General features: G+C 46.1%; 1 protein-coding gene across 3 annotated transcripts; it reads right to left on the reverse strand.

Annotated features, from left to right (window-relative positions):
• KLF15 (KLF transcription factor 15) lies at positions 1-26,108 on the reverse strand. Of its 3 annotated transcripts, none has more exons than XM_081853678.1 (3): positions 25,787-26,108; positions 12,516-13,604; positions 1-3,159 (listed from the first exon to the last, which is right to left on the reverse strand). In XM_081853678.1, the coding sequence occupies exons 2-3, from the start codon at positions 13,547-13,549 to the stop codon at positions 2,991-2,993; spliced, it is 1,203 nt and encodes a 400-aa protein (XP_081709804.1). In that variant the 5' UTR covers positions 13,550-13,604; positions 25,787-26,108; the 3' UTR covers positions 1-2,990. The 3 variants fall into 3 exon arrangements, with proteins under 3 accessions (XP_081709804.1, XP_081709802.1, XP_081709803.1); XM_081853676.1 differs by lacking the exon at positions 25,787-26,108 and adding an exon at positions 17,511-19,419; XM_081853677.1 differs by lacking the exon at positions 25,787-26,108 and adding an exon at positions 15,299-15,729.
• Positions 26,109-27,962: the final 1,854 nt, after the last annotated feature.

Consider the following 27,962-nt stretch of genomic DNA (forward strand, 5'->3'; position numbering starts at 1 on the left):
TTGTAAAATTTCAATTTTCTTTTTATTGTCAAAGTAAATATATTTTATGAAGAACAAAAGAAAAAAATATACAGGATTGTAACTTATGTACACTGGCTTTAAAGATATTCTTTTGTTTCAAATTTACACAATTTTCTCATACGTTATTAAAAGATATTTTATATAGATATGCAATATGTACAGTTTTATTTACATACATTCATAGGATGTGAGATAAAAACCAGTCAATAGAAGAAAGATTTGTTTATACTTGTTTCTTAGACGACAAAAGGAATGCATTCCTAGATGAAGGTAGTGAGTGGAGCTCTTGCTCAAACATGGCGACGTGGTCTGCATTTTGACCTGGTACGAACGCTAGAATTGCAGTGTTTTATTTCCCATTTGGCTAACAAAAAAGTTGACAAGACAGACAGGCTTAATCCTACAGAAGTTAATTGCAACCAAGTCCCATTGAAACCAATGGATCTTCAGGTAGGAGCTACTAATCCCGTCCCATTGCTTTCAGAGGGGTTGAGTCACGGCTAACGTTTACTCAGTTGTGCTGACGGACACAGGCACCGTCTATGATCAGAGAAGAGATGCAACACGCTCAACTGTATTTTGCTTTAAACAAATATTCTCTAATTACCAGATTCTATTTTCTAGAAAGCTTCTTACGATCAGCTGAGTACATAAATAAAGGAAAAAGAGGGGGTGCAGGGGGAAATGTTTCCTAACACAATAATTTTTCTGCCAGCATTGCATTATAAGTATATATATATATATATTGATATATATATGTATGTACGTATTCCCTTTTTTGTTGTTGTTGTTTAGCCCTTGAGACAGCTACTGCACCAGCTGGCTAAAATGCACGATGCCCCAGTTGCATTGCTCTCCGAATAGCAGCCCATGAGGATACTCCACATTTGGGGGGTGCTTGCCTCCTACGGCTCAAAAAAAGTGCTTTCGCAAAACATTCAATAAGTCTTTTAAGTCGTCCCTCCCCAGTGACTGGGGGGGGGGGGGAATAAGGATTTCATTCCATGCTGTAAACGAGGGGAGGGGATGAGTCCAGCATTTCTTCACACATCCATCTGGGAAGATGCAAAGAGCCATCCCAGTTACTTCTGTGCCCGTCAAAAGCCACGTGAGGAGGAGGTTGTAACTTTTGGCAGGAGGTACCTTAGGCTCCTGCAGGAATGGTACGTGATGCAGGCTGTATTGCATGGTGAAAACGCAGTGGCCCAAGAAGCGGCAAAAACAAGGTATCACTCTTACATCCAGTCCTCCCACATCATGATCACCGGACTATGAATCTTTGCCAAAGAGCAAGCATCATTTGTAGAGGTCTGTGAGCATCACTCCTCTCCAATGAAAAATCTTTTATAGAGCACATTGGCCTGGCTATATTTTGGGCTCCATAGGAAACCAACATTCAACACTCTACCTTAACACCAGCCACACTCACACAGAAACACACTGATAAGCTATTGTACTGTCAGCCTACTTTGGATTATGGCTGGACTGTGACTTTGAGACCTATGAAGCAGCAGTCAAGAACTGCTCCCAAAGACTGGAGGAGGGCAGAGTCTGTCGCTGAGATGCACCTCACCCTATGTATATTTATCATCCACGAACTGAATGAGACTGGTGTGTTTTAGTAATCTGGATGATTGGGCAAAGGACATACATTCCACATTTTATCCTTTTGTTTCTTCCTCCATTGGTTGCCAGCTTTTTGATTTCAAAAATACTGACCTCAGGAGGGGCAAGGGGTGGAACCAATACACACTGGTGGAATAGGAGATAACATGGAAGACTCTTGTCAGCCTGGAAAGGAACCAGGGAGGATTAATTTAGTGGTTTATGAGAACAGGCCCTGACAAGACTCCAGCAGAACTAGGAAGAATCTGGACCTTATGAGTTTTTCAGGCCACAATTCTGGCAGCTGACAGGATATTGTGCAGCTCTGCTCAAGAGCAGCAAAATACCAGCTGGCTTGCAATTTCCCACACAGAAACACAAATACACACATCATACACCCAATATGCTCCTTTTGCCCTTCCTCATTTGATAACCTCTACAGTGGGGCAGCTAGATCATTTTAGACTCTGGACCTAACAGTCGCATGAGGCATCCCTCTATAGGTGGCTGTGTATGACTTCAAAATGTGTGCTGCATTTGGGGGCCTTCCTGCTCATAAGAAGAGCCCTGTGGGATCAGGCCCAAGGCCCATCTAGTCCAGCATCCTGTTCTCACAGTGGCCAACCAGATGCCTATGGGAAACCCTCAAGGAGGACCGGAGTGCAAAAGCACTCTCCCAGCCTGGAAGTCCCAAAACCTGGTATTTGGAGGCATGTGTTAGCTCCAACAGTGGAGATGGAACATGGCCGCCATGGCTAATAGTCATTATTCTCCATGCTTCTACTGCTGAGTGGGCCTTAGCCATCAAAGGCCTCTGCCCTGACAGGACTACCAGGCCTCTACAAACTCCTAGATAAGGAACACCATCACCTCAACAAAATATATAAGCCTACCACCCCACCCCAACCTTGCCAAAAAGGCATTGTTTTAATTTCGAAAGGAATTTGCTGTTTCCAAACTGGACAAATAGGCCAACTTAATAAGAATGCTTTAAAAAAAAAATTACCCCTCACAACGAATAGCCCTGTACATGAGCAAAGCCTTCAGGAATGCCAGAACTATAATTAACTAGCAGCAAGTAGCCCATAAATTATCATGGTGCAGGAGAAAACAGCTAAAAATAAAACACTGTAATTTCAAAAGGAAGAAGCATCAGCAAAGGAAAGGAAAAGAAATAAGGTAAAGGTGGTGGGTGGGGTTTTTTTTCTTCTTTTTCTTTTTAAAAAAATAGATGTGTGTGATGTCATGGCATCAGCTGTTACAGGGAGGCAAATAAATTATCGTGAGGAGGATACTGAACAAAGTTCTGTCAGTTCCTGTTCATGGGTGAAGGGGTGGAAAGGAGAAAGTGAGACCCCCCCCCCTCAGTTCACTGAGCGCATCGAGCGGCTGCTTCTAGGAAACCGGTGGACTTTGACGTGCTTGGACAAATGGTCGCTCCGAGCAAACTTCTTCTCACACACGGGGCACTGGTACGGCTTCACTCCAGAATGCGACCGCCTGTGCCGGGATAGTTCATCTGATCGTGAAAACCTGAAAGTCAGTAAGGGGGGAGAGGAAGGGTTATCAGTAGGTTGTTGTCTTTGGTTGTCATCAATGCATGAAAAACCAAAGGACGAAGTCACACAATGAAAAGAAGACAAGAAGTGATTTATAAGCAGACAGAACAAAATTGCATGTAAAACAAACATATACATGAATAGCAAAGCTGGCTGCTGTTGTGCAACAATTCCAACCATTTCTCCAAATACCTCAGGTTATTCTCTTATTATGACAAGATCTCTTGGATTTCATCCAGTTTCAACAGAACAAAATGGAGAATTTCTCACAGATGGCAGCTGTAAATCCCCTTTTGAAATCTTTGTTCATATGGTATAGTTCTTCCACAAAAGCTTAACCAAGGTACTTTCTATCCTGTAATCCCTATAATTTTATTTATTTTAGTAGATATCCTGCCTTTCTCCCAACATGGAACTCAACATGACATACATGGATTTCCTGGGCAGTCTCCCCTCAAGGTACTGAGCAGACTCAATCCACCCTATCTATATCAAGGTAACAGTATCATTTGCCCATAAACCATTCCCCTATGGGCCCCCGGGGCTGCCCACTTGTCAGTCACCTGGCTTCACAATTACACTCTGTGATCTGTTTTTCCATTGCACTGTGTACAGAAACCCCAGTGATCATCAGGGTATGCACACCACAGTGCATGGTGCTTTGCAAGCCCTGACAATCAGCTGATTGACAGGGATCACAGCTAAAGAATCCCTGACAGATGGCCATCCAACCTCTGTTTAAAAACTTCCAGTGAAGGAGAGTCCACAGCCTTCTGAGGTAGTCTGTCCCACTGTCAAGCATCTCTTACTGAGTCACTTGTTTAAGCTATGTGTAGACCAGTTAATTACAAATGTTTCTAAGTGGTGTACATAAAAATTAAAAAGCATGCAATGGATAGGATTGATTAAAATTACTCGTAAAAACTGAAAAGTTCCCCTTCAATTGCCTGCTGAAGAAGAAAGGTCTCGTATGCCAAACACCTTTGTCAAGCAAATTCAATGGAGAGGAATGAATGAATGAATCAATCAATCAGTCAATAAATGCAGTGACTCACATTTGACATCAAGCTATTCCCCACATGCTCTAGCAGACCTGTCCCCAAAATGGTGGCAACATGTGGGAAATTCTCCAATACATTGGGACAAAGTCATTATCCATGAACCGCTAGCAGCACAGAGGCAGATGTCGGCCACCAAGCATAGTTAAAAGTAGTCATTTCATATCCACTGGCACTGATTTCAAAGGAGGAAGAGTGTGACAAAGGAGGAAGAGTGTGACAAATGTTCCTCTCATATCGGAAGGCACTGAACAACGCCATTTTGAACACAACAAGGTTCAGTCAGATTGTGGAGAGAGGAGAGAGAGAGACCCTCAGCTAGCAATATAACTCTCTGAAATTATATCTTAGGCAGCTCCTGCCTGACATCAGGAAAGGGGAAAAGAAAAGAAAAACCCTAAATACAGTGGTACCTCGGGTTAAGAATTTAATTCATTCCAGAGGTCCATTCTTAACCTGAAACTGTTCTTAACCTGAAGCACCACTTTAGCTAATGAGGCCTCCTGCTGCCGCCACACTGCCATTGCACGATTTGTTCTCATCCTGAAGCAAAGTTCTTAACCTGAGGTACTATTTCTGGGTTAGCAGAGTCTGTAACCTGAAGCGTCTGTAACCCGAGGTACCACTGTACTGTCAATACTGAGATGAATTCATAGAGTTGCAAGGCAGGACAGTGTTGATTTCTAGCTCCGCATAATGCTGAAACTCCTCTGAAAACCCCACGTGTTCAGGATGCACAACTGAGACTACTGCCCCTTTCGAAAGATGGTGCTATGAAGTGGGTGTCAGCTAGAACAGTAGCAAAGGTTGGCACTGAAAAGAATTCTTAAGAAGTGCTGTCAGCTGTTTGCTTGTAGTAAATGAATGAAGCCGCAGTCATTTACTAAATGCAAATTGGAAGAGAAAGGAAATCTGTAAAATGTGTTTGCCTGAAAAGATAGTAGATTGCTATGTTTAGGTGAATGCATTTTGTTTTGTTTTTAAGCAAAAAATAATAATTCTCAAGAGAAATGCGGGTGTGCCAAATTCCTGTGCCATCATTGGGTGATGCTTGGATTCATTTCTGCATACACACACACACACACAAATGCTGAGTCCATTGGGATGAGTTTTTATTATTAGCAAAATCAGGGGCAGATGCATGAGCACCTCAAAGATATGTGCTATCTGAGCCATGGAAAGCAGCGTGAGTTAATATGATAAGAATATTCTTTACCTCATGCCTAAACCCTGCAGTTGATCAGGTAACAATGTTGCTATGCTGTTGCCCAGCTTGCTGGGAAAGATCAGCTTACTATACCAGCAGAAATACACTCCCTGATCCCTGCGTGTTTATACAAAAGAAAAGACTCGAAAGGTGAACATCTGAAGCACGTAGAATCCCTTGCGATCGCTACACACTAGCCTTACCAACTTTTGTTTGCTCATTTTGGCTGGCCTTTGTGTCATGGTGCACATGGAATGATGTAACATATCCTTAAAGAGTTTGATTCAATCACAGGTGGTTATCGGGTCAAACAAGCAGGACATGTGACAGATCCTGGAATCATGGTAGCAAGCTGCCTGGGTTTCACAGCAATTAGCTGAGCCCGGAAAGTGAGAATGGGGGAGATCTCTTCCCATATGTTAATTGCTCAGAAAATCTGGGTAAAAAGGGCTTCAGTGGGATTTAAGCATGCTTCAAAGGAGGGTTGCTGGCAGAGTGAAGCGGCTGCCTCAGGTTGGTTTGGGGGTGTCACAGAAGGGCAGCAATTTGTTAGTTATTTAATTGGAAGTTGTGCCTTTACTCCCAAGGAGAGGTACTTGTGGATTTTCTGTCTCAAGTGCCTCGGATACTATGCACCTTGACTCTGGAACTGTAGGAGGAGGGAGTGCGCCACATTATTCACATGTGGAAATGTGCTTCATACCACATACCTTATATCTTCTTTACTTGACAGATACCCCCACATCTTTTTTTTTTTTTTTTTTACTACGGTAAGGCACATCAAGAGACAGGGACGCGGGTGGCGCTGTGGTGTAAACCACAGAGCCTAGGACTTGCCGATCAGAAGGTTGGCGGTTCGAATCACCGCGACGGGGTGAGCTCCCATTGTTCAGTCCCTGCTCCTGCCAACCTAGCAGTACGAAAGCACTTCAAAGTGCAAGTAGATAAATAGGTACTGCTCTGGCGGAAAGGTAAACGGCATTTCCGTGCGCTGCTCTGGTTCGCCAGAAGCAGCTTAGTCATGCTGGCCACATGACCCAGAAGCTGTACACCAGCTCCCTTGGCCAATAAAGCGAGATGAGTGCCGCAACACCAGAGTCGTCCACAACTGGACCTAATGGTCAGGGGTCCCTTTACCTTTACATCAAGAGACACAATTTGCTTTGTGTTGGTCAATTGCAGTATTCTTTAGCACCTTCATATTATGCACCGCCAGTCCAGCTTCCTTGTTTTTCAAAAACCCGCCCATATTTTCTTATGTGATGGCGGGTGCTTTAGAAGTGTGCAGACTGCAGCTAATGGACTGTGTCTGCTTTCTAGTGCAGCTGTGCTGAATGCCTTGCATAAAAGAAAAGGTACAAGAAGTAGCCAATAGGCATCGCTGTGTCTCCATATGCCCTACATCAGTATTCTTCAACCTTGAATCCCCAGGCATTTGTTAGACTACACCTCCCAGCATCCCTAGTCAGGATAGCCAATGGTCAAGGGTGATGGGACTTGTAGTTCGACAGCATCTGAGGACCCAGGTTCAAATGCTTCTCAGTTAAAACTATTATCGTTCTCCACCCTTGAATTATAGCACCTTGATTGACAAACATTATTTTATTTTTATTTACTTATCAGATTTATATACACACAAAGGAATGGTATTCTGAAGGGAAAGCTGGTATGTTTAAAGTTCCAAGGACTGATATATAGAATTTCAGGTATCACACATCCTAAAATATCAAAGATGGGGGGTTAAATATCGATTTCATAGGTCAAATACCAACCCAGGAATTGGATATCTGCATTCAGCATGAAATCTGAGTTCAACTATGTGAACCGTAGCAGATTCCAAATTGGATTTCTGAATGAAAAATGCATTTCTGAGTTAATTATGGTGGTCCAGCCATTATAAGTGTATTGATGGCTTTCCAAATTATAAGTCCACAGCTCACTTACATTTTGTGTTTGCCGATTGCTTCATCCCAAGTTCTGGTAACACTCAACTCTTGCTAACCACATGCTGCATTAATATAATATTTTTAAATGCTGGTTTTAAATTGTTTTTAATGATAATTTGAATGATTTATTTTATATATTTTGTAAACTGCATAAGAGGTTTTCTTACAATCATGTGGTATATAAATTTTGTTTAAAAAAATAAATAAGCAAACAGACACCTTGAACTGCATTCATAGAGGAGATGCAGTGCAATCGTGGGAAAGCGTCCGTTCCAATGGGAGATATTTGTCATTTGCCTGTAGGGCTTGTTTGGTTGCTTTACACAACAAGTTATTTATTTTGTAGGCTCTCATAATGGTACAACAGTAACAAAGACGATAAATGGTCCCAGGGTATGGTCTGAAGGCAAGGGAGGCTACCACCCTGGTGAAGCAAAACTGGTCTGGCTCTAAATATAGGAAGCTGCCTTATTTTGAGTCAGACCAATGTTTTGCCTAGCTCAGTATTATCTACTCTTGACTGGCAGAAGATATCCAGGGTTTCAGGCAAGACCTTTCAGTTGCCTTGCATCAGGTCAGACCATATATTTATCCTACCAGTTTGGCATTGTCTGGCTAGCAGTCTCTCTCTCTCTCTCTCTCTCTCTCTCTCTCTCTCTCTCTCTCTGGGTTTCCAAGACACAGACCTTTCCCATCACCTGATGGGTCTTTACTGGAGATGCCAGGCACTAAACCTGGCTCCTTCAGCATCTACTTGACTCTACTGAGGTTTAGTCCTTCCCCATGGAGCAGGAGCAAAGATCCATTTGATTCTGCCTTGCCTACTTTAAATGTGTTTTGATGTTCTACTATGGTAGTAATGCACTACTGTAAGATGAGCAACTGTGGTTAGATAACAGCCTGTGAAGCAAAGTCATTGCTGTTGCTGCAGCCATCATACTACAGACAGAAGGAGGGCCGTACCACACAGCAGCATGGGGTAGCCAACATGGTGGCTCCCTGGCATTGTAACACTCCAGCTCCCAACTTCCCTGAGCACTGGCCAGACTGACTGGGGCTGATGGGAAATGGTGTCCAATAATATCTGCAAGGCACAACACTGACTACCCCTGCAACAGAAGAATGGAGAAATGGAGAAGCCAATCTGTAGTAGAATATAGGCACATCAGATTTCCTGGTGCATTTTGAATACCCAGGTTCTCTTTTGAGGGAAGCTATTCAGCAACATGACATTTTGTTTTTAACCTCACTGTCTCATCTAAAAGAAGGAGCAGCTTTAGTGCTGTCCATAGCTAAGTTATAAGAAAGGAGATTCCGACCAAACTTCAGAAAAAACCTTCTGACAGTAGGAGCTGTTTGACAGCGGAACGGACTCCCTCAGGAGGTTGTGGTCTCTCCTTTCTTGGAGGTTTTTAAGCAGAGGTTAGATGGCCATCTGTCATGGATGCCTTAGGCCCTTCGGGTCCCTTCCAACTCTACAGTTCTTTGATTCTAAGTATTGTGTTTCCATTTACACAGGCCAGGGCAATTTTCTTTAATTGCTCTTGATGCAAACAAACACCTGAAATGCATCTGTTTGGAAAAAGGAGTCCTACACAAAGAGGAAAAGAAAACAACTAAAGGAAAAATACCAGAAGTGTATCTCTTGGGCCTGTGTGTTCAATACAGGGCGATAAAGAAAAATGAAAAAGAACAGAAGCTCCAGGTGTACTCGGCACACACAAGTCATGTGAGGTCCCAGCTCTCTCTGAACTTCTGGAAAGTAAACATTCTCTGCTGATAAAAGGAAAGCTGTGCAATTTTGGGCTCAGTTACCTCCAGCCACTTGCCAATCTCACTTTGATGGCCAAAAACACCACATAAGTGTGCACTGAAATTCTGGACTAATCCTAGAGAGGTATACTGGAAGAAACAAACTCCTTAGAAAATGGGTGGCCGCCTCTTCCTTCCTTTTAATAACAAATGCCCATTGCAAATGTGGGGTGGGAAACCCTGGGCCCTCTCTGGCCCTCAGGACTCTCTGAAAGCTATGCTCCACCCAAGCCCTGCCCTTTACACACAATCCACACCCTGCAGTGGCCGTACTCTGCCATCTCCTTGAATAATCTTGCCTGCCTGCAATCTGCCACTGATCTGTTGATCTGTTGTCTTCCATAAGTCTCCTCCTCATACTGACCATGAGCTAGAGCTGTCAAATGTACATATCAGCTGATGCAGTTAACACAGGCACTGGCTCAAAATAATAGCTCCCACCCAAAAAGATTAAAGGGCGTAAGGATCTGCAGGATGTGTAGTTTCTCGAGTAAAGAAAGGGGAAGACCTCTGGTGATGCAGTGGCGTAGCGTGGGGGTGCAGGGGGGGCCAGCCGCACCAGGCGCAACATCTGGGGGGTGCGCTCACACTCGCAGCTCTCTGCCCCTACCTGGAGGGGGCGCAAATTACTTGCCTTGCCCCGGGTGCTGACAACCCACGCTACGCCACTGTTCTCCACAGCACTTAGACCCAGGATGCCACAGTACCAGGCCTACACAACTCACAATGCACCAAAGCAGATCACAGCTGTGCATTGTGGCCAGCAAGGTGCATGCTGTCCCTTCCCCTGCTTTTTGCAGAGGCAGCAAAAACATGAGAGGTCTATCAAACCTCTGGTGGACAATCATCCATGGCTGGTGTACATCACTCATGCTAGTCAGCTGTTACACACAAAGACGCAGGCAGTCATCAATGCAAGCACATTCCCCATCACAGCAATGCAACATATCGCCTGGGCCATATCCACTGCCCTCTCTCCTGTGATAACTGTACAGCTGCCATTTTCTGAACTTTGTGACATTCCACAAAGCCGAACCTCATAAAGAAGGTATCTTAGATATTAGTTCTTACTCTGTTTAAGGGTTGGGCACTCCGGGCCTCTCTCTCTAGCCCTTAGGCCACATGTCCTGCCTTAGCCACAAGCCATCACTGGCCCATCTTCTCATGAGTGCTTCTGCATGGCTGGAAAGTATCCTAGAATTCTGTCAATGCCCCTTGCTTGTCTGGACGGAGGATAGATTGTGCTGTATAAGCGGGTGTAGAAACTCACCTACTGCACAAAGGTAACATTTGCATTTGCTGCTCCACCCAATTTGCTTCCAGATTGCTTCCCAATTTGCTCTCACCCAACACTTGCATGTGGCCTCTGAACAGTGGCCAAGAAGGGAATGTGGCCCTCAAGCTGAAAAGGGTTCCCTACTCTTGCTGTAAAGCAGGGGTGTGGAACTTTGGGCTCTCTAGGTGTTGCTGAGCTACAACTCCCATCAGCCCCAGCTCAAGGCTTATGGGAGCTGCAGTACAACAACATTTGGAGACCAAAGGTCCCCCACCTATGCCCTAAAGCAGAGTTTCCCAAACTTGGGTCTCCAGCAGTTTTTGGACTACAATTCCCATCATGCCTGACTACTTATCCTGCTAACTAGGGGTGATGGGAGTTGTAGTCTGAAAACAGCTGGAGACCCAAGTTTGAGAAACTCTGTCCTAAAGCATACTAAAAAATAAATTTTAAAAATTGGTGATTTCAGGCTCTTCTCTATGACTTGTGACAGTTTCACCCACTGCCCTCTTGACATCTTCTGCTCATGCGATCCATGCTCACTTCCCTTGAAGTTAGGAAAATGACGTACATTTGTGGCTTTCCTAAAGTACATCCTCAGAAGAAAGGATGGAAGAGCAAAGAGGACTGGAGAGTCACTGAGAGTCCTCAGACAGGCTTGCTGGGATTTCAAGTCCATTGGCTACAGAATACCAAAATCATTTTCCTTCACCAGCATTTTAAAAAAATCTGAACATTTGTCATAATTTCCTCACATCCCCCGCTCACAGAAACAAAATTTTCCACAAAAATATTTGCATTAGGGTTCACTGTTAGGGAGAGCAAATATTCTAAATGCCATGACAGGAAGCCATCAGGACGGGAGGCCAACTGCGTAGTTAATAATCAACTATATCCCTAAAAACCACGGGTGAGAAATGTTATGAGTCGCTCCTTGCAGGCATAGGGCAATCAACCTAGGGAAGTGTCACAAATATGGAAATTGAAGAACATAAATACTGAGTCAAGCCAAATGTCCAACCGAGAATCTCATGCCTCCAGGCATGACCAACATTGGATCCTACGCCATAGGGAAACCACAGCGATTACACAGCGATTCCTCTGTCTAGTCTCTCTTACTTACAGCCTGCGGAAAACAGAGGGTTTGGAGGCATTTTGACTAAGCCTTCCCCATTCTGAAAAGAAGCATGCCTATTTCATCCTCAAGTATCCATGCCCAACTGCAACATGTAGTAAGCACCACCCACTGCAAGATGGCATTTGACATCGCCTCACAAGTTCAGGGGTGGAAGCCACAACAAAGATGCTCAGCACACGGATGAGATGCAGGTCAACAGACATTTAGCAGACCAGATTTGCAAAGTCTTGTGGAATTTGTGTTGATTCAGTCAGAAGGAGTGTCAAGCCATTCAGAAAGCAGAGATATCCATGGGTCTGACTGTATGCATTCACTTAAAGATGGTGAATATGGATATATAATTGATAATTCCCCCCTCCCTCTTTTGTCACTAACTGCAATTATAGGAACATATGAAGCTGTCAAAATACTTTGCCCATCTAGCCTAGTACTGTCATCTCACCTGCCACTCAACCATTTAACAGGAGAGGATTGAGCCTGGGACTTTTTTGTATTCAAATCCTGTGCTTCACCACTGAACTCTTCTTGGCACCTATCCTTTCCTTTGGTGCTGATTGCGGGAAATGCATCGCAACCAAGCGCATAGTATACAGCTCGCAATGCGTGTTCTGACAAGTTCAATCTCTCTTTTATGAGCTGAGATGACAACTGTTTTTGTGGAAAAACAAAACCTTCTCTGCCACTAAAGCCCAAGAGGTTGTGCCATTTGATTCATAGATGTTGCTAGCGTCATCTCATTTCGAGAGAACATGCTTAAATTCTAATGATCGCCAGGTACTAGAGAAGAAGGCACATCCTTCAATTAATTTGGTTCAAAATCACCGGCTGGCAAATAACATGGAACGAATGGCAGTATCATGTGACCCAGCCGGCCACCACACCCCAATACTGACCTCCATCCGCAACCGGGCCACGTACACGCAAAGGGTTTCTCCCCCGTGTGCCTCCTCAGGTGGGCTTTCAAGTGGCTGCTTTTGGTGTACATCTTGGTACATCCGGGGAAAGTACATTTGTGCATTTTAATGAGTTCTGCCGCAGGGTTCTTTTGAAACTTTTGACCCATGATGACCCCCGTTTGCCCCTGGATCGTACCTCCAGGCCCGATTGGTTTTGCAGCGATCGGAACTGGGGCTATGCGGACAAATTTGGAGGAGGAGTTCAAGTTGGATGACGGAACAAGCTGTGGCACAAGTGCAAACGTTTGCCCTTGGATGTTGACCAGGAGCTGTGCAATTTTAATGTTCTCTTGCGCAGGTCCCTGTGAACTAGGGCTTGCGTTGGATGCTTGCTTAACTTGCACTGGTTGGATTTGGAGCATGACTGGGATCCCCCCATCGAGGGACATGGCTCCGTTTGATGCATCCATTGTGCCGCTTGACTGTTCGCTTTTGCTATCTTTTAAACTATTACTGGGTACCATGTGATCTTTGGGCTGCATGGAAGCCACAGTTATCTGGCCACAAGCTCTCATGTCTTTGGTCTCGCTTTTGGGTCCTTCCTTGAGCTCTGTCTCCATGTTCTCTTCCAGAAACTCCTCGATTTCCTCCAGGGTGGGCTGAAATGGTCCCGAATCCTCCATCTCCACTGTGAATTCAGGCATCCTATAATGCTCCTCCTTCACAATAGGCTGAAGTCTCCTTTTGTCCCACCAAGAGGCATGGCCATTCCCCAAGGATGCCTGAGACAACAAGTAGTCCAAGATGCTGTCCTGACTCTCGGCACTTGACGAGCTCCCACAGCTTGAGCTAAGGACCTGGGAATCGGGACTGGAACAAGAGCAAAAACTGGAAGAGTCGCTGTCATCTTCTGACAAGGGGGACGGCAGCATGTGGTATGACCTGCCGATTGCTGTCATGTCCCCAAAGTATCCGAGAAGAGGCCTTGCAGATGAGAAGGACTCATCCGCAGGAAGCAAGTGATCCACCATCCCGGGATAATCTCTTTATAGGTCTCCCACCAGCATGTACCAACAGAGCGAAAGCCTGGATATGAGAAACACAAACACCAAGAGTCAGAAGTCAGGTTTAATCATTCATCTCAATGCACTAAAACTACAAAGCGTTCTCCAGCCTGGCCCACAATCCTTGCTGCGTGCTCATGTTGCTACATGTTTTGATATTGCCTGTTATCGCCCAAGAGGATTTTTTGAGCGCTCTTTTTCCAAGATTGCACCACATGCTTGCAAAAGAATTCTCTCTGAAACGCCATTTCACAACTATGTGTTCTGGAGATTTACAACAGCCTACTTATTTCCAAAGGATTGCTGGTGAGGAGAAAGATGTCCTTCAATGTCCTTTTCCTTAGCCATGGATCTTGCAGCCAATGCTAAAGGGTAGAGAGAGCCGGGAACGAGGCCGAGGGAGGAGAACTGTTGAAACTTTTACCATTCCCAAACCTCCACATCAAGCAGAGTGTTTATTACTAGGTTGCCGCTTTCCACTGGCTTTATTTTTAACTTTCTGACATATACAAATATAGGCTAATCAGCGTAATGCAAAGCTTGGGGCAGCAGGAGCTAAAAATATTGGCTAGACTTCGACAGTAAGGATTTTCCTCTCCGGGTTAATGATTCAAATTTTCTACTGCCATTATCTGTTGTGCTGCTCTTGATACAGGCTTGAACCAAGCCGGATTATTTAATCGCCATACCTTGGCAAAGAGGGGGCTGTTCCCCACCCCTCAAAGAAAGATTACTAGCAAATTTTAGCTCTGGTCTGCATGCCCACAAGTCCAGTGTAAAAACTTCTCTCCAGCATATTCTCCTGCCTTTCATTTGAAGCACTGCCTTGGGATGAACTGAACCATGTGACAGCTTCTAAATTTGGAAGACTCCGGTCAGAATTAGCATCTCAATTCTGGCTTTGGATTTCAAAGCATTGTGACCAGCCTCATTGTGCCATGTTCCTGACAAGCACCATCAACTCACTTAGCCTCAGGAAGACCTGGGAGTGAATTTCCTACAGAAGAGCATCTGGGTGTGTGTGGGGGGGGGGGGAGAAATCATGCACAGGCCTTTCCTGCTCTAGCTGCCCCAAGCAAAACTCTCACAGCAAAACACCCAAAGCTTGTGCTCTCGGTTGTGAAAGGGAAAAGATACAGTCTCGGGCAGACAATTATTTGCTCTTCCAGTCAAGGCAAACCTACTTTGCCTTGGGGGAGGGTATATGAATTGTGGTGGCAGATCCTTTAAGAGCCAGTGCTGGTGTAGTGGTTAGAGTGTTGGACTATGACCTGGGAGATAAGGGTTCAAAGCCCCACTTGGCCATGAAGCTCACTGGGTAGTCTTGGGCCAGTCACTGCCTCTCAAACATATTCTACCTCACAGGGTTGTTGTGAGGACAAAATGAGAAGAGGGAGAACCTCTTGGAGGAAAAGGTGCAATATAAATGCAATAAACTTATAAAACCTGGGTTTGGAAGAAAGAGGGTGAACGTGAGCGTGAGAAGGGGCAATGGAAAACAAAGGAGATCTCAAACACACCTTTTGCAAAGTCATTTCTAGCATGCTCGTCTGCTATTGCTATTGCTGCCGCAGCTGCTTTGCTGTTGTTGATATTGTCCAGGGGTAGGCAAAAGATGCTTACTATTCCCTGTATAATCTGTGCTTTTACTGCATCTTTTAACTCGCCCCATCTTTGTCTCGTTCCGCTCAAAGAAATAAAATCCAAAGCACGCACCGCACAGCTGAGATGGCAAAAGATGGATTTTGCACACATCTTCCATCAGCACCAGCCCACTGACATTCCACAGGAAGACTGAACAAGCGAAAGTACATTTCTTTGAAAAGCAGCTTCCTGACTGATGCAAGGCTGGGGACGTGGATGGCGAGTCCTGAAGCAAAAAAAGCATTTGTTGGCTTCCCAAGCTGCACACTTTCCTAGTTTACACACAAACGCCAGCCATCTCTTCTTGTCAAATGACTACACTTATGAAATGTTCACATGTGCTGAACGGGAGGAAGTTCAATCAAAGGTTAGGCTTCACGGTGCAAAAAAAGAGGAAGGCGAACAAAGTTATTATGACATAAGCTTTCATGGGCGACTGTCATTAAATGCTATGCAGAATTCTAGATACATATGTGGTTGCAGCAGAATGGTATACTGTGAGATCAGAAGAAAAGGTAATGCCCCCCAAAAGGACATTTTATTAAAGGGGATTCTTCACCTACACAGGTTAATTACCTAAGGATGCTGCAGATCAGATCTGAACCTCCAGAGTTTTCTCCTTTGTACTGCTCCAGGTTTATAGTTTAACCCTGTTCATGTCTACTGATAAGTGAGTTCCATTGAATCAAATGGGATTTGCACCCCAGGACTGCAGGTTTAATCAGTTTGATAGATTAATCAACTAAAGCTTTAGCTGATTAACCAGTAGGGAAAGGTGAGCATACATGTGTTTATTCAGCCTGTGGTACATTGGTGTAATAGGAATTGGGGGGGTGGAGTACAAAAGATGGCATTTCCTTATAAAATTATAATCTCACACTCCCTTTAATATTGTGGGGGACGGGGAATCACCCTGATAATGGGTATAAGGAAGGTCTTCTGAGTAATATCATCAAGGGCGCCGACTTATAAAAAATATTGGGGGGGCGGGGGCCCATACCAACTTATAAAAAATATTGGGGGGGCCCAAGACCTCCAAACCGCTGCTGCTGGGGGAACGAAAGGGGCGAGCCCCGGGCTGCCCCGACCTTAAGTGAACCTGTGAGGGCCCGCCCTTTGCGGCAGCCGATTGGCTGCCGCCGTGAGCGGTGAATATTAATGAGCTAGGGGGAATCCCCGCTTCTCGCGGGGCTGACGCCAGCCCCGCGAGATTGTTGATGGGTCGAGAGCCCGCAACCCCACCCCCTCTCTAGATCGGGAGTGGCTTTGTTTTAACTCATTACTGAATGTATTTTAAAAGGTAACTATCGTCAAACAAGGAAAATAAAAAATACCAACATAATTTTGTGATTTTACAAAGCATAATATAACTAATAATTTTCTTAAATTATTGGGGGGGCAGAGCCCCCCCAAACGAATTTTTGAGGGGGCTCGGGCCCCCTCAGGCCCCATGGAGTCGGCGCCTATGAATATCATCCTCCTTATTCCCTGACAGAAGTTTTGGTAATACGCCGTCAATGAATTGATCAAATCAGTCAGCAAGCAGGCGATTAACCAACCAATGATTTCTGGGCACAATTCACACAAGGGATTGTCTTAATCTATGATGTCCTAAGGGAACTTTGCCAGCACACACAAGTGAGTATACACACCAGTTCAGTATGTTCAGATCTTTGGAAGACACCCTGCTCTGAGTGCCATGCTTTCTGGCGTAAGGAAGGTCTTCTGAGTAATAGCATCCTCCTTACAGAATCTCCTCCCCAGAGATGCCCAGCAAGCTGCCAGCTTGTTCTTTTTCTCGTTTTGAATCAAAGCTTGTTGGGAGGGAAAGACATCAAAATGCAGCACTAGGCATTTTAATATGGTCTTCATTAGCTCCTCTGCAGGCATTCGAGTGCCACGTGGTGGGATGAAGCATTTCAAAGCAGAGATGCATTAATGAATCCTGCCCCAGTTTGGTCACAGTCCAAAGCTGCAACCTTACCAGGGAGGGAGCCCCCCACTGAAGCTAAGGGCACTTGCTTCCCAGCAGAAATGCACAGTTCACAAGTTCCACTGGGGTGTCTTGCAGATGGCATGCAGGAGGGAGGGGGGAAATGGGAAACATATGTCTCCAAAAATGCAGGGAATGCATGCTGGGGCGCCTTAACTCTCAAATGGCAGTCTATGCCTCACCAAAGCAGGGCATGCATTTGATTTGCATAAAATCTGCATGAATTCAATTCATATGCATAGATACAAAGTAATAAACCGTTGTACTATAATTTAAGTAGAAATACAGTACCTTTTACTACAATGGGGAAGGTGGCCTGTTTGCCTGCCCAGCCTGCTGCCCTGTTGACGGGCAACTTCAAGGCTCTTCCTGCTCTTCCTTCTGATGGGTTCTTTATCTTTAAACTTGACTCGGACGCCTTCAACAGAGGGCTGTCCTCCGTAGGACATGTGGCCTCCCTAATATTTCCTGGCAAGGGCCTACGATGTGTCCCAGGGTATTTGGTTTGCACGTCTCTCTTTTAGACTTCCATGCTTATGCCCATTCATGCAAATGGACTGAAATCTTACCTAACTCTGTACTGGACTGTGACCAAAGTGCAGAAAACAGCGCTGTATCCAGGTTGCTATGCAGAGGGCCAGGAAAAAGGAGCATTTTAGAAGGAAAGTGTGCATGCCAAACATACAGGAAGTGGAATGAAGCTGAATGGAATGGACAGGGAAATAGGCAGAAAAACAGGCAGAAACTATCAGGTTTGCAAATCCTGGGAGCTAATGCTGTAAGGCTTAGTCCTGAACAGATATGTATAGGATTGCACCTTCAGGGCACATTTTAAACCATGAGTGGCTGATTTGTGGCCCTCCATATGTTGCTAGACTACAGCTCCCACAGCATCCCTGACCATTGGCCATGCTGGCAGGAACTGAGAGTACTTGGAAGCCAACCACATCTGGAGAATCATCAGCCAATGCTGTTTCGAATTGTCCTTGTCAGCTCAGGAGCTAGCATTTCAAGCAGTGATAAGGGCAATATTAATCTCCGTGATTTCATCAGAATGCAGGGTCCTTGAATCAGGTTCTGGGGTGGGGGAGGAGGGAGAGGGAGGAATGACATGAGAGTCGGCAGATGACGAGAATGCTTTCTAGCGCAGGGCCAGCTGCTATTCATCTTACATTCCCATATCCATATGGCGCAAATCAGTGCTCTCTCCTCCAGTGAAAGAAGAAATGCCAACAGGAGGCAGAAGGGTGAAACCCTAAAGGCACAGAGGTCAGTAGGCAGATGTGAGAACTTATACCACTTTCCTTGCCCTATCAGAGCTGTCACTGGAGCCAAAGGGAATTCTGGGTATTGGAGGAACATGCTGGATTCATCACTTGCCTGCTAATGACCAAATCCTTCTTTTTTTTTCCTTTTCTCTTTTGGAGATTCTTAAAGAAGTATGTAATAGTAATGTTAGTCTCATGGGGGAAATGCATAGCTGTATTTTCATTTACTGAGGCCTGCCCACTTTCAACAGTTTATCCATGAATAAGTTTTGTGGGGGTTATCGCTATGGTTTGGTTTGGTTTATTCTTGATCTTATTATGTATTTTTATAGGGTTTTTCCCTCTCTGCAACTGAAATGCAGTCAGCTCTGGGGTGAAGCACATCGACTCTCCCACAGTACTCCAAACCTCCGCAATATCCTCACAATATTGTTTTCTTGCTACTGATCTTTCAGAGCTGCCTTGTTTTGGGAACAACAGTTGCCTGTTTAGGTCACCAGCTAAATATTAAAAGGGCAGCAAATGTACTGCATGCCTGTGCACTGCTGTATTTCAGAGTAAGCATTCAGAGGAGAATGCAGAAAGCTATGCAAAACTTGAGCTGCTTGTCACTCCACGGAACATTAGAGGACGACTGGGGAGCAGAGAGATGTTGCTGCTAACAGTATAATCCGATTTGGTGCCTTTTAAACAGCTGTGGATATGCTGACAGCTACTTTCTAGGGTTGCCAACATCTCCTCTCTTTGATGCAACGTAATCCCCTAAACCTATGTTCTCCCTACTACAACCAATTGCACCAAGAGGGATACCTGCTGATGGAATGCACAAGTCCCATTGGGACATCATCAATGCACCTTCAAGAAAGTTCTTGCATCAGGGCATTGGAATGCCACAGCCCAGGAATCCCAATAAACAGCAGAATTACTTTGCATGCAAATACAGATAGGTAGCCGTGTTGGTCTGCCATGGTCAAAACAAAATAAAAAAATTCCTTCCAGTAGCACCTTAAAGACCAACTGAGTTAGTTCTAGGTATGAGCTTTCGTGTGCATGCACACTTCTTCAGATACATTTTTTATTTTTTTTTGCATGCAAATGTCATTGCTTCTGTATATGGAAAGTGCCAAGTCAAGAAGCCAGTGTGGACCAATGCTGGATCTGTTTCCACCAAGGGAACTCAAGTCCCAGCCTCTGCTTGACTGTAGGGGGGTAGACCTAACTTCTTCCATCCCTTGTGATCTAAGGGTGCTGCATTGCTAGCTCTGCTTCCCTCCACTGTCCTAACTGGACCCTAATATCTGTGCACAGGTAAACATCCACAGGGCCCTTTCACGTAAGGCTTTTCCCTCACATGGAGGAGACCTATGTGTGTAGCTCTGCATGCACAAAAGGGCCTATTATCATTCTACATGGCCTGTAGGATACCTGTGATCTACGCCCTTAGACCACATCCCAGTCTCAATTCTTCCTCTGCCTTCTCATACATGCTCTGTATATACATACCCTCCAACATTTCTCCGATGAAAATAGGGATGCCCCATTCCATAATGATAATTTTACTATTTATACCCCACACATCTTACTGAGTTGCCCCAGGCACTCTGGGCAGCTCTCAACATATATAAAAATATAATAAAACATTAAGCATTAAGCATTAAAAACAAACTTCCCTATACAGGATTGCCTTCAGACAGCTCAGGGGTCAGATAACTCCATATCCTCCAACATTTCTCCAATGAAAATAATATAATAATTATTTATTATTTATTCCCCAGCCACTCTAGGCAGCTCCCAACCAAATATTAAAAACACAGTAAAGCATTAAACATTAAAAACTTCCTTAAGCAGGGCTGCCTTCATATGTCTTTTAAAAGTAAGATAGTTGCTTATTTCCTTCACATCTGAAGGGAGGGTGTTCCACAGAGAGGGTGCCACTACCGAGAAGGCCCTCTGTTTGGTTCCCTGTAACCTCACTTCTCGCAATGAGGGAACCGCCAGAAGACCCTTGCAGATGGACCTTGATGTCCAGGCTGAACAATGGGAGTGAAGACGCTCCTTCAGGTATACTGGGCTGAGGCCATTTAGGGCTTTAAAGGTCAGCACCAACACTTTGAATTGTGCCTGGAAACATACTGGGAGCCAATGTCGGTCTCTCAGGACATCCTAAGGAAAAGTGGGACATTCTGAGATCAGATCAGAACTGGGACGGTTTCTCTAAATGAGGGACAACCCTGGAAAATAGGGTCATTTGGAGGGATATCTGCAGCATGACCAAGATGCAAACATTTGAATGGAAATATGTAAAGAAGGAGGCGGGACCAGGCAAACAAAAGTAGGCTCAATTTCCAAAGATGGCATCACCAGCAGCAGGAAACAGTTATAGACCTATGCACACCAAACACCAATGTACCCTGGAGTGCTATTCTTCAGTAGCTACCAGTTTCCTTCTAGAGAGACAGACACCTGAACTGCTGCACTTGCATGGCAGTAAGAGCCAAAGCTCTCTTGCGCTGCTGAACCTGGATGGCTGAGATCCTACAGATTCCTTGGGGAGCAGGCACACAGGGGCAAGCATGTGTGCATAGGCACATGTGTTCATGACACAAGGACAGAGTGGACCTCTTAGGAATCTTTCCAAACACAGACCCTCTAGAAATAATCTTGCCTTTGATAACGTATTTTATTAGCAGCTATTGTAATGCTCTGTAGGATTTTACACCCATGAGAAAAAGCCTGCAGATCAAAGTGCAGAATGGAGGAGTACTGGACTACCAGCAGTGAAGAAATGCAACAGGATAGAAGAGTTGCAGCAACTGCGAATGATGAGCCAGTTTTAATTCCTCGATTTGTATCCCAGCCTTATTCCCATCAGCTCAGGGCAGCAAACATGAGGTTGTCCCATTCCATTCTCACAGTGCCCCTGAAAGGTAGGTTTGCCTGAGAAATATTGACATGTTCTGGGGGTACTTAAGGACGAGCAGTACCGGCACCTCCCCCCCCCCATGTTAAAAGTGTGGCAGTTACTATAGCAACTTCATGGTGAGTACCGGCACCTTTTGTTTCTTTAAAAAAGAGACTGGACATGCCTCAAACCACCGACAGAACTTCACAGCTGAGCAGAGCTTTGAGCCAAAGTCTTTTTGTTGTTGTTGTTGTTGTTCCAAATCGAACTTCCCAGACTACAGATTGGGTTGTTTTTAAACCTAGCTGACAATCTGGCATCAAAAGAGGTATGTTTACAGCCCCATCGTACGCTCTGCTGTGTGCACTGGGTCAGCATAAAGGGATGAAGGAGATGCATATAGCATCTAATCATCATCAGCGTTGTCGTCATTCTTTACTGTCATCTGCCGTCAGGCTGGTTTAAAAATACGCTTGCTGTTAAATGCGGCAAGAAAGGTTTCCTGATTAAGGAGCCTCCAGCCTGCATAGCACATGACTGCTTGGTGGTGCCAGTTAAATGCTTAAGAGAAAAGGCACATTGGGCAGCGCACAGCAACAACTTCAGGGTCTGCTTTCACTGCACACGGTTGCAGCAGCACAGAGTGCCAAAGGCAGCTTCTCAATTCTGGCCAGCACCAAATATCATTTTACAACACAGGGCAAGTTTCTAGATCTCATGGCTGGAAAGATTTTTTAAAAAAACAACAACAACCCAAAACAAATAAAACCAGGAGCACATCTGCAAATTGAGTTGTATGCAGTGTTGCTCCTACTTAGAGTAGACCCATTGGAATTGATGGATATGGCTAATGTAGGTCCATTCATTCCAATGGATCTACTCTGAGATAGCTGGATATAAGAAATAGTTCCTTGCACACACAAAAAGGTTCAAAGTATTTCCTTTCTCTCCATGGAAAACCCTCCCAGCACCTTTATCTCACCTTACTGTCCACCAAAGAATCATAGAATTGTAGAGTTGGAAGGGACCACAAGGGTCATCTAGTCCAACCCCCTGCAATGCAGGAATCTTTTGCCCAACGTAGGACTCGAACCCATGACCCTGAGATTAAGAGTCTCATGCTCTATCAGCTGAGTGCTCTCTATATATATGGGACCTCTTCCCTTCTCCTGATTTCCTCTATTCGCAATTAGACATTAAGAATACATAACATATCTATAGGCTGGTAGCCTTGCAGTACGTCAAGATCCCTGATAATAAAGGAGAGGAAGGTGCTCCAGTATATGAGATCAAAACATGCTCCGGTTAGCCATGTTTACACACACACACACACACCTCTTTTTCACAGCCTTGTCAAAATTTCTGCAGGAGCAGAGGAGGATCGGTGGGAGGGGGGGAGCAAGAAATCCCCTTTCTCGCCAAAAGCCAACTGGCTTTAAAACACATCAATTCTCCTTTGTTTTCCAGAGGAGGAAAGACTTTGTTTACAGCAATAATGGCCAAAGACTTTAATCCGGGCTCTAGATTGTGTACATTCCGCTTTGACATTCATGCTGCTCACACACACATGGAGTCCCAAGCCTGTCTGTGCTAATCTGTCAAGAGGTGAATGGATAAAAGCTCCTGGATTCATTGCACTAAGCATGGGAGGGGGGCAGCACAGAAAGGGAGAAGGGATACATTTCATATCCCTTCAAGAACCAGGCTGTGGTTTTAGTGCGAGGAGTGGGGGGGGGGTTGTTTTTGCTTCCTCTAAATAGCCGAGTGTGTTTAACCCAACCTCAGCTTCACAAGGCTGGGTATTAAAGAGGCTGACTGAACACACTGTGACTGGTGGAGTTCTCCCTCCCTTTGGCCTCTGAAGTTTGCAATGACCGACAGTAACCCTGCAACCATCTCTCTCTCTCTCTCTCTCTCTCTCTCTCCTTTCTTTCAACATTACCATAACAGCCATAGCAGAGGAAAGCGCACAGCTGCCTCCTCCTGTTGCTGCTGCAGGAGGTTGCTTCCCCAACATTACATCCTCACAAGCCACTCAAAAGTTGCTCAGGGAAACCAGTAAACAGAACCGTGCTGTGTGCCGCAGAACTTCTGCCTCTCTCTCTCTCTCTCTCTCTCTCTCTCTCCAGTATGTCAAATATCTCACACCCTCAAGTTGAGAACATAGGAAGCTGCCTTGTATTCCAAGCCCATCCAGCTCAGCATTGGCCACACAGACTGGCAGCAGCTCTCCAGGGTTTTCAGGGGGGGGTGTTCCCATTCCCACCTGGAAATGCCACAGATTGAAGCTGGGTTGCAAAGCAGATGCCCCTTCGCTGTTCGAAAGAGGGTGGTAGAAGAGGCAGAACGTTGCAAGTGAAGGGGAAACATTTCCTAATTCTGACAGCAGTTCGGGAACAGAACTGCACCCTTCGTCCCCATTAGAGTCATGCTCTCCTCCAGTCACCTGTTTGGCAGGCTGGGAGGAGCATGGGCTATACATGAGGAGGATGCATGTTTCAAACTGGACAGCTCCACTGGTAAGAGACTCGGAATCTCAGGGTTGTGGGTTTGAGCCCCACGTCCGGCAAAAGATTCCTGCATTGCAGGGGGTTGGACTAGATTGGCCCTCATGGTCCCTTCCTACTCAACAATTCTATGATTTCACATCACACTCACGCTCTCAAGCAATTTGTGGCATTTTTTGGGAGGGGGTTGGCAGTGGGAGCAGCTGGGGCGTGCACATCAGGTAGTGCTGAAGGCCTTCCAGGGCCACATCATGTGGCCCCTGGGTTACCCACATGTGCCTCAGAGGCAAAACAAGGGAAGTTTTTTGATTCGCCATCATGTGCTAAAAGTCAATGTGTCTTTTTTGCCATCTGCTTGAAAACCACGCCATGGACATGTGGCCCAAATGAACCCATGATTTTCTCACATGATGGCATACAGTGGTCTCACATGCCCATGCCCTGCACTCTCCATGGAGAAGTTCCATATGGGAAACAGTCCTGGACTTCCTAAGAAGGATGTGCAGTATCTTTTTGTAAGATGCACTGAAGGGGAGGGGTACTCAATAGGTATGTGTTGGGATACAGCTGCTCCAACTTTGCCTACTCCTAAGGCAGGATTTGGGACTGACTACAGGACATGGAGCCCCTTCCAGCTGCCAGGTTGCATGCTTTGCTTCCCAGTGAGAAAAGGTGGCCTCTTTTCTTGATTCGGTTATACCAATATTGATGTCAGACTGTGCAAGCTTTGGAATCGCACAGAATCCTTCATCCAACGAAAGGTTCTTTGCAGCTCGGAAGCTGCTGCCCTACCACGACACAAATTAGCTCCACGTACAAAGACAGCCTCCTGCTGGTTTCGTCATCTCTGCCCTGTTCTCGACTTAACACCGCAACCACAGCTGTCTTGTCCTGTCTAGGCGCTCCACGTTAACATAAGTTCCGAAGCCACCGCCATCTGCAGCGCCCATCCATTGGTCCCATAGCCATGCATTTGCGTTTCACCCCCTGGGGGAGCGGGAGGGGGGGTCCAGAGAGAAAGCCAGCGGTGAAGCTTTGAAACCAACCAGAGTCACTTAAAAAACCAACACCTGCTGGAAGGAGTCAAGCGTGCAAGTTAAGGGCAAAGCGGGGTTTGGGGGGGGGGGGCGAAAAGGAGGGCATCCCTAACAGTACAGGAGGAAGGATCAGTAACCGGATCTTTTCCAGTGTGGCAAGCGAAATGCACGCCGTGGGCTAAGAGAGGAAGCGGGGAAGTACCTGCACATTTATTTCTTATTAAAGGGAAAGCGCTGGCCGCATGTTGCCTTGCTGCTGAAACTCCTCAGCCAGGCAGCGTTCGCATATGGTGGGGAGCTCCGCCTCTTTCCAGCGCCAGGAGCCGAGATCGGGATCCGCACAGGCGAGAATCTCTCGCCCTTCACGGCCAGGATCCGGAATAGGAGTCTCTGCCCTCTCTCCCTCCCGCCCCCGATCACTGTAAACATCTGAAGGCGCGCACACGCGCCCAGGCACCCACACGCACCCCGTCCTGCCTCCATCTGCTGCCGCAAAGAGGACTCGCCTCGCCTCCCTTCTGTCCACATTCCTCGAATTCTGCGCGCAAGTCGCCCCGGCGGCCAAGCCACCTAATCGATCCTTCGACCCGGCGGCCCTCTATATTGATCCGCCAGGCTAGAGCCGCCGCCGACCGATCGCCTTCTCGCTTAGCGTTTCCTGCACGCGCAGAATAAAGCAAGCATGCTGCCGGGTCCCTGGACTAGAAACTGGCTGCTTCTTCGTTTTCTTCCACTGAGGTTTACCCACCCACCCCCGCCCCGTCCTCCTCCTTTCCTTCTCCCCCCCCCCCGTCCCGCATCGTGCACCCCCAACCCCTTATTATGGGTCACAATCGTGTCATTTGCTTCTTACCTGAACTTAACCCCCGAGGGTGAGCGTGAGGAGGGGGACAGCACACCCCCCCACAATTTAAACTGCAAAAAGATCCCAGTAGGCGGCAGCTCCTCTTGACATTTAATTCTTTAAAAAAAAAAAAAAGGAGATGGGTGGGGGAGGAGAGAGAGAAGCAAAAAATAAAACAAGGATGGATTAAACCCCTCCAAGGAGATGATGGGCTGGGGGGCAAGCGGCGTCCTTGAGAATCGCCCGCAGGCAAACAGGGTCCCGATGGGCGGCCAGCAACCCGGCCGGCGATGTGTCCTTTCGCTCTCCTCGCGTAGTACTATATCCCCATCACATGACTGCCAGGGAGGTTATCACAGTAAAAGGCAGGGGAAGGCTTGAAGGAGGCTCGACCCAAAGTGGCGCCCTCATTGGCTGAGGGAAAGGCAAGGGGCGGGCCTGAGGTTTTGTCGTCAATGGAAGTATCTGGTATGCTCGCTCCGTTCGCCTTCCCTCTCCCTGGTCCTCCCCCCACCCCGCTCCGCTCCTCTCCCTCCACTCCCCCCCCTCCCCACCGCGCGGTCCATTTTTGTATCAAAGCCCAGGCAGGAATGTTTGGCTTCTGCTCCCCTCTGCTTACTCTCTCTGAGCCATGACAAAGAAGATCATGTGAAGGCGAGGTAGAAATCCCTCAGGCGTATATTTAGAAGGCTGTTCTAACTTGGAAGAAGCACCCCGCCCGGGGGACAAATGTCCTTCTGACAATAGTTTGGCATTTGAATTGGTCTTGTTTTAGGGAAGGGCTGTAGCATCTGCCTCCTGCCAGGTTCGATTCCTGATGTCTCCAAGCAAAGCTGGGAGTGATCCCTGCACCTGCTAGAGGAGCCCCAACTAGATAAAACTGTTGCCCGCCACCCCAATCTCCCAGGGGTGCAAGATTCCAGGGGTTCCAGGCACTTACCAGGGTTTGGTCTCCCTGGAATGAAGGGCAGCAGAGACGGTGGTGTCTTGATGATATATGGTTTATTTGCATGTATATGCAATCTAAGTCTGCAATGAAGGGGTTTGCAGCATAAACTTCCGAAGAGGGTCTTGTTTCTCCCCTAGCTGCAGGCTTGGATACAAACAGATCTCAGCCATGGCTCTCCCTCCACCTTTCCCAGCCTGCCACTTTGGAACCCATCTTCTAGCTCAGATCATCCACTCTGGCCTCTGTCTTTCTAACTAAGCAAGGAGGGAGGCCCACCCATTTGCCCTCTGGCACAGAGCCGCTTCCTGACTGGTCTGGCTATTCCCGCAATTGAATCTGTGCTAGAGAATTAGAATTAGAGAATTAGAAGGAGGTTTCAGGTATTATAAGGGTCTCCACTTACAGCCTACCCCCCCCCCAACTCATAACACTACTGAAGTAGAAGCACCTGGGGTCTAACTCAGCAGGAGGCGGCTTCCAGGATGGGTGACCATACTTCACTGTTATGAAGACCTGTACAAGTAGCTTCTCCCTTGGTAAAACCCAGTGCTTTCTCTTTTTGGTTTTTGATTCACCTTGGCTTCTTCACAGTCATTTTCTTTGAGTAAACCCCATATCACCCCTGGATGAGACATAATGTTGGAAAAAGCATGCTCATTTGAAATCCTCAAGCTTGTATTTTATATGTACACACACACACACACACACACACACACACAGTGGTACCTCGGGTTACATACGCTTCAGGTTACTTACACTTCAGGTTACATACGCTTCAGGTTACAGACTCCGCTAACCCAGAAATAGTACCTTGGGTTAAGAACTTTGCTTCAGGATGAGAACAGAAATCGTGCGGCTGCAGTGGGAGGCCCCATTAACTAAAGTGATGCTTCAGGTTAAGAACAGTTTCAGGTTAAGAACGGACCTCCGGAACGAATCAAGTTCTTAACCCGAGGTACCACTATATACACACACACTTCAAAAATATTAGACTTGGGTTTTGTTTTTTGCTGCTTACTCAAGAGAATTGACCTTGTGTCCACTGGTAGAGTAATTGCCCTGCTGTACCCATTTTAAGGTAGCCTGATCCCTTGTCTGGGCGAAGTGCTCTCAAATGCTGCTGTTTGGACATGATGCAAGGGGAGTGCAAGATTAAATCATGCTGGGTGATTTCAAACAAAATGGGCCACAGCCTGAATGAAAGCATTTCAATGTGATCGAGGGAAGCACACATGC

This window comes from Podarcis erhardii, assembly GCF_964252035.2.
Source record: "Podarcis erhardii genome assembly, chromosome: 2".
Classification (NCBI taxonomy): domain Eukaryota; kingdom Metazoa; phylum Chordata; class Lepidosauria; order Squamata; family Lacertidae; genus Podarcis; species Podarcis erhardii.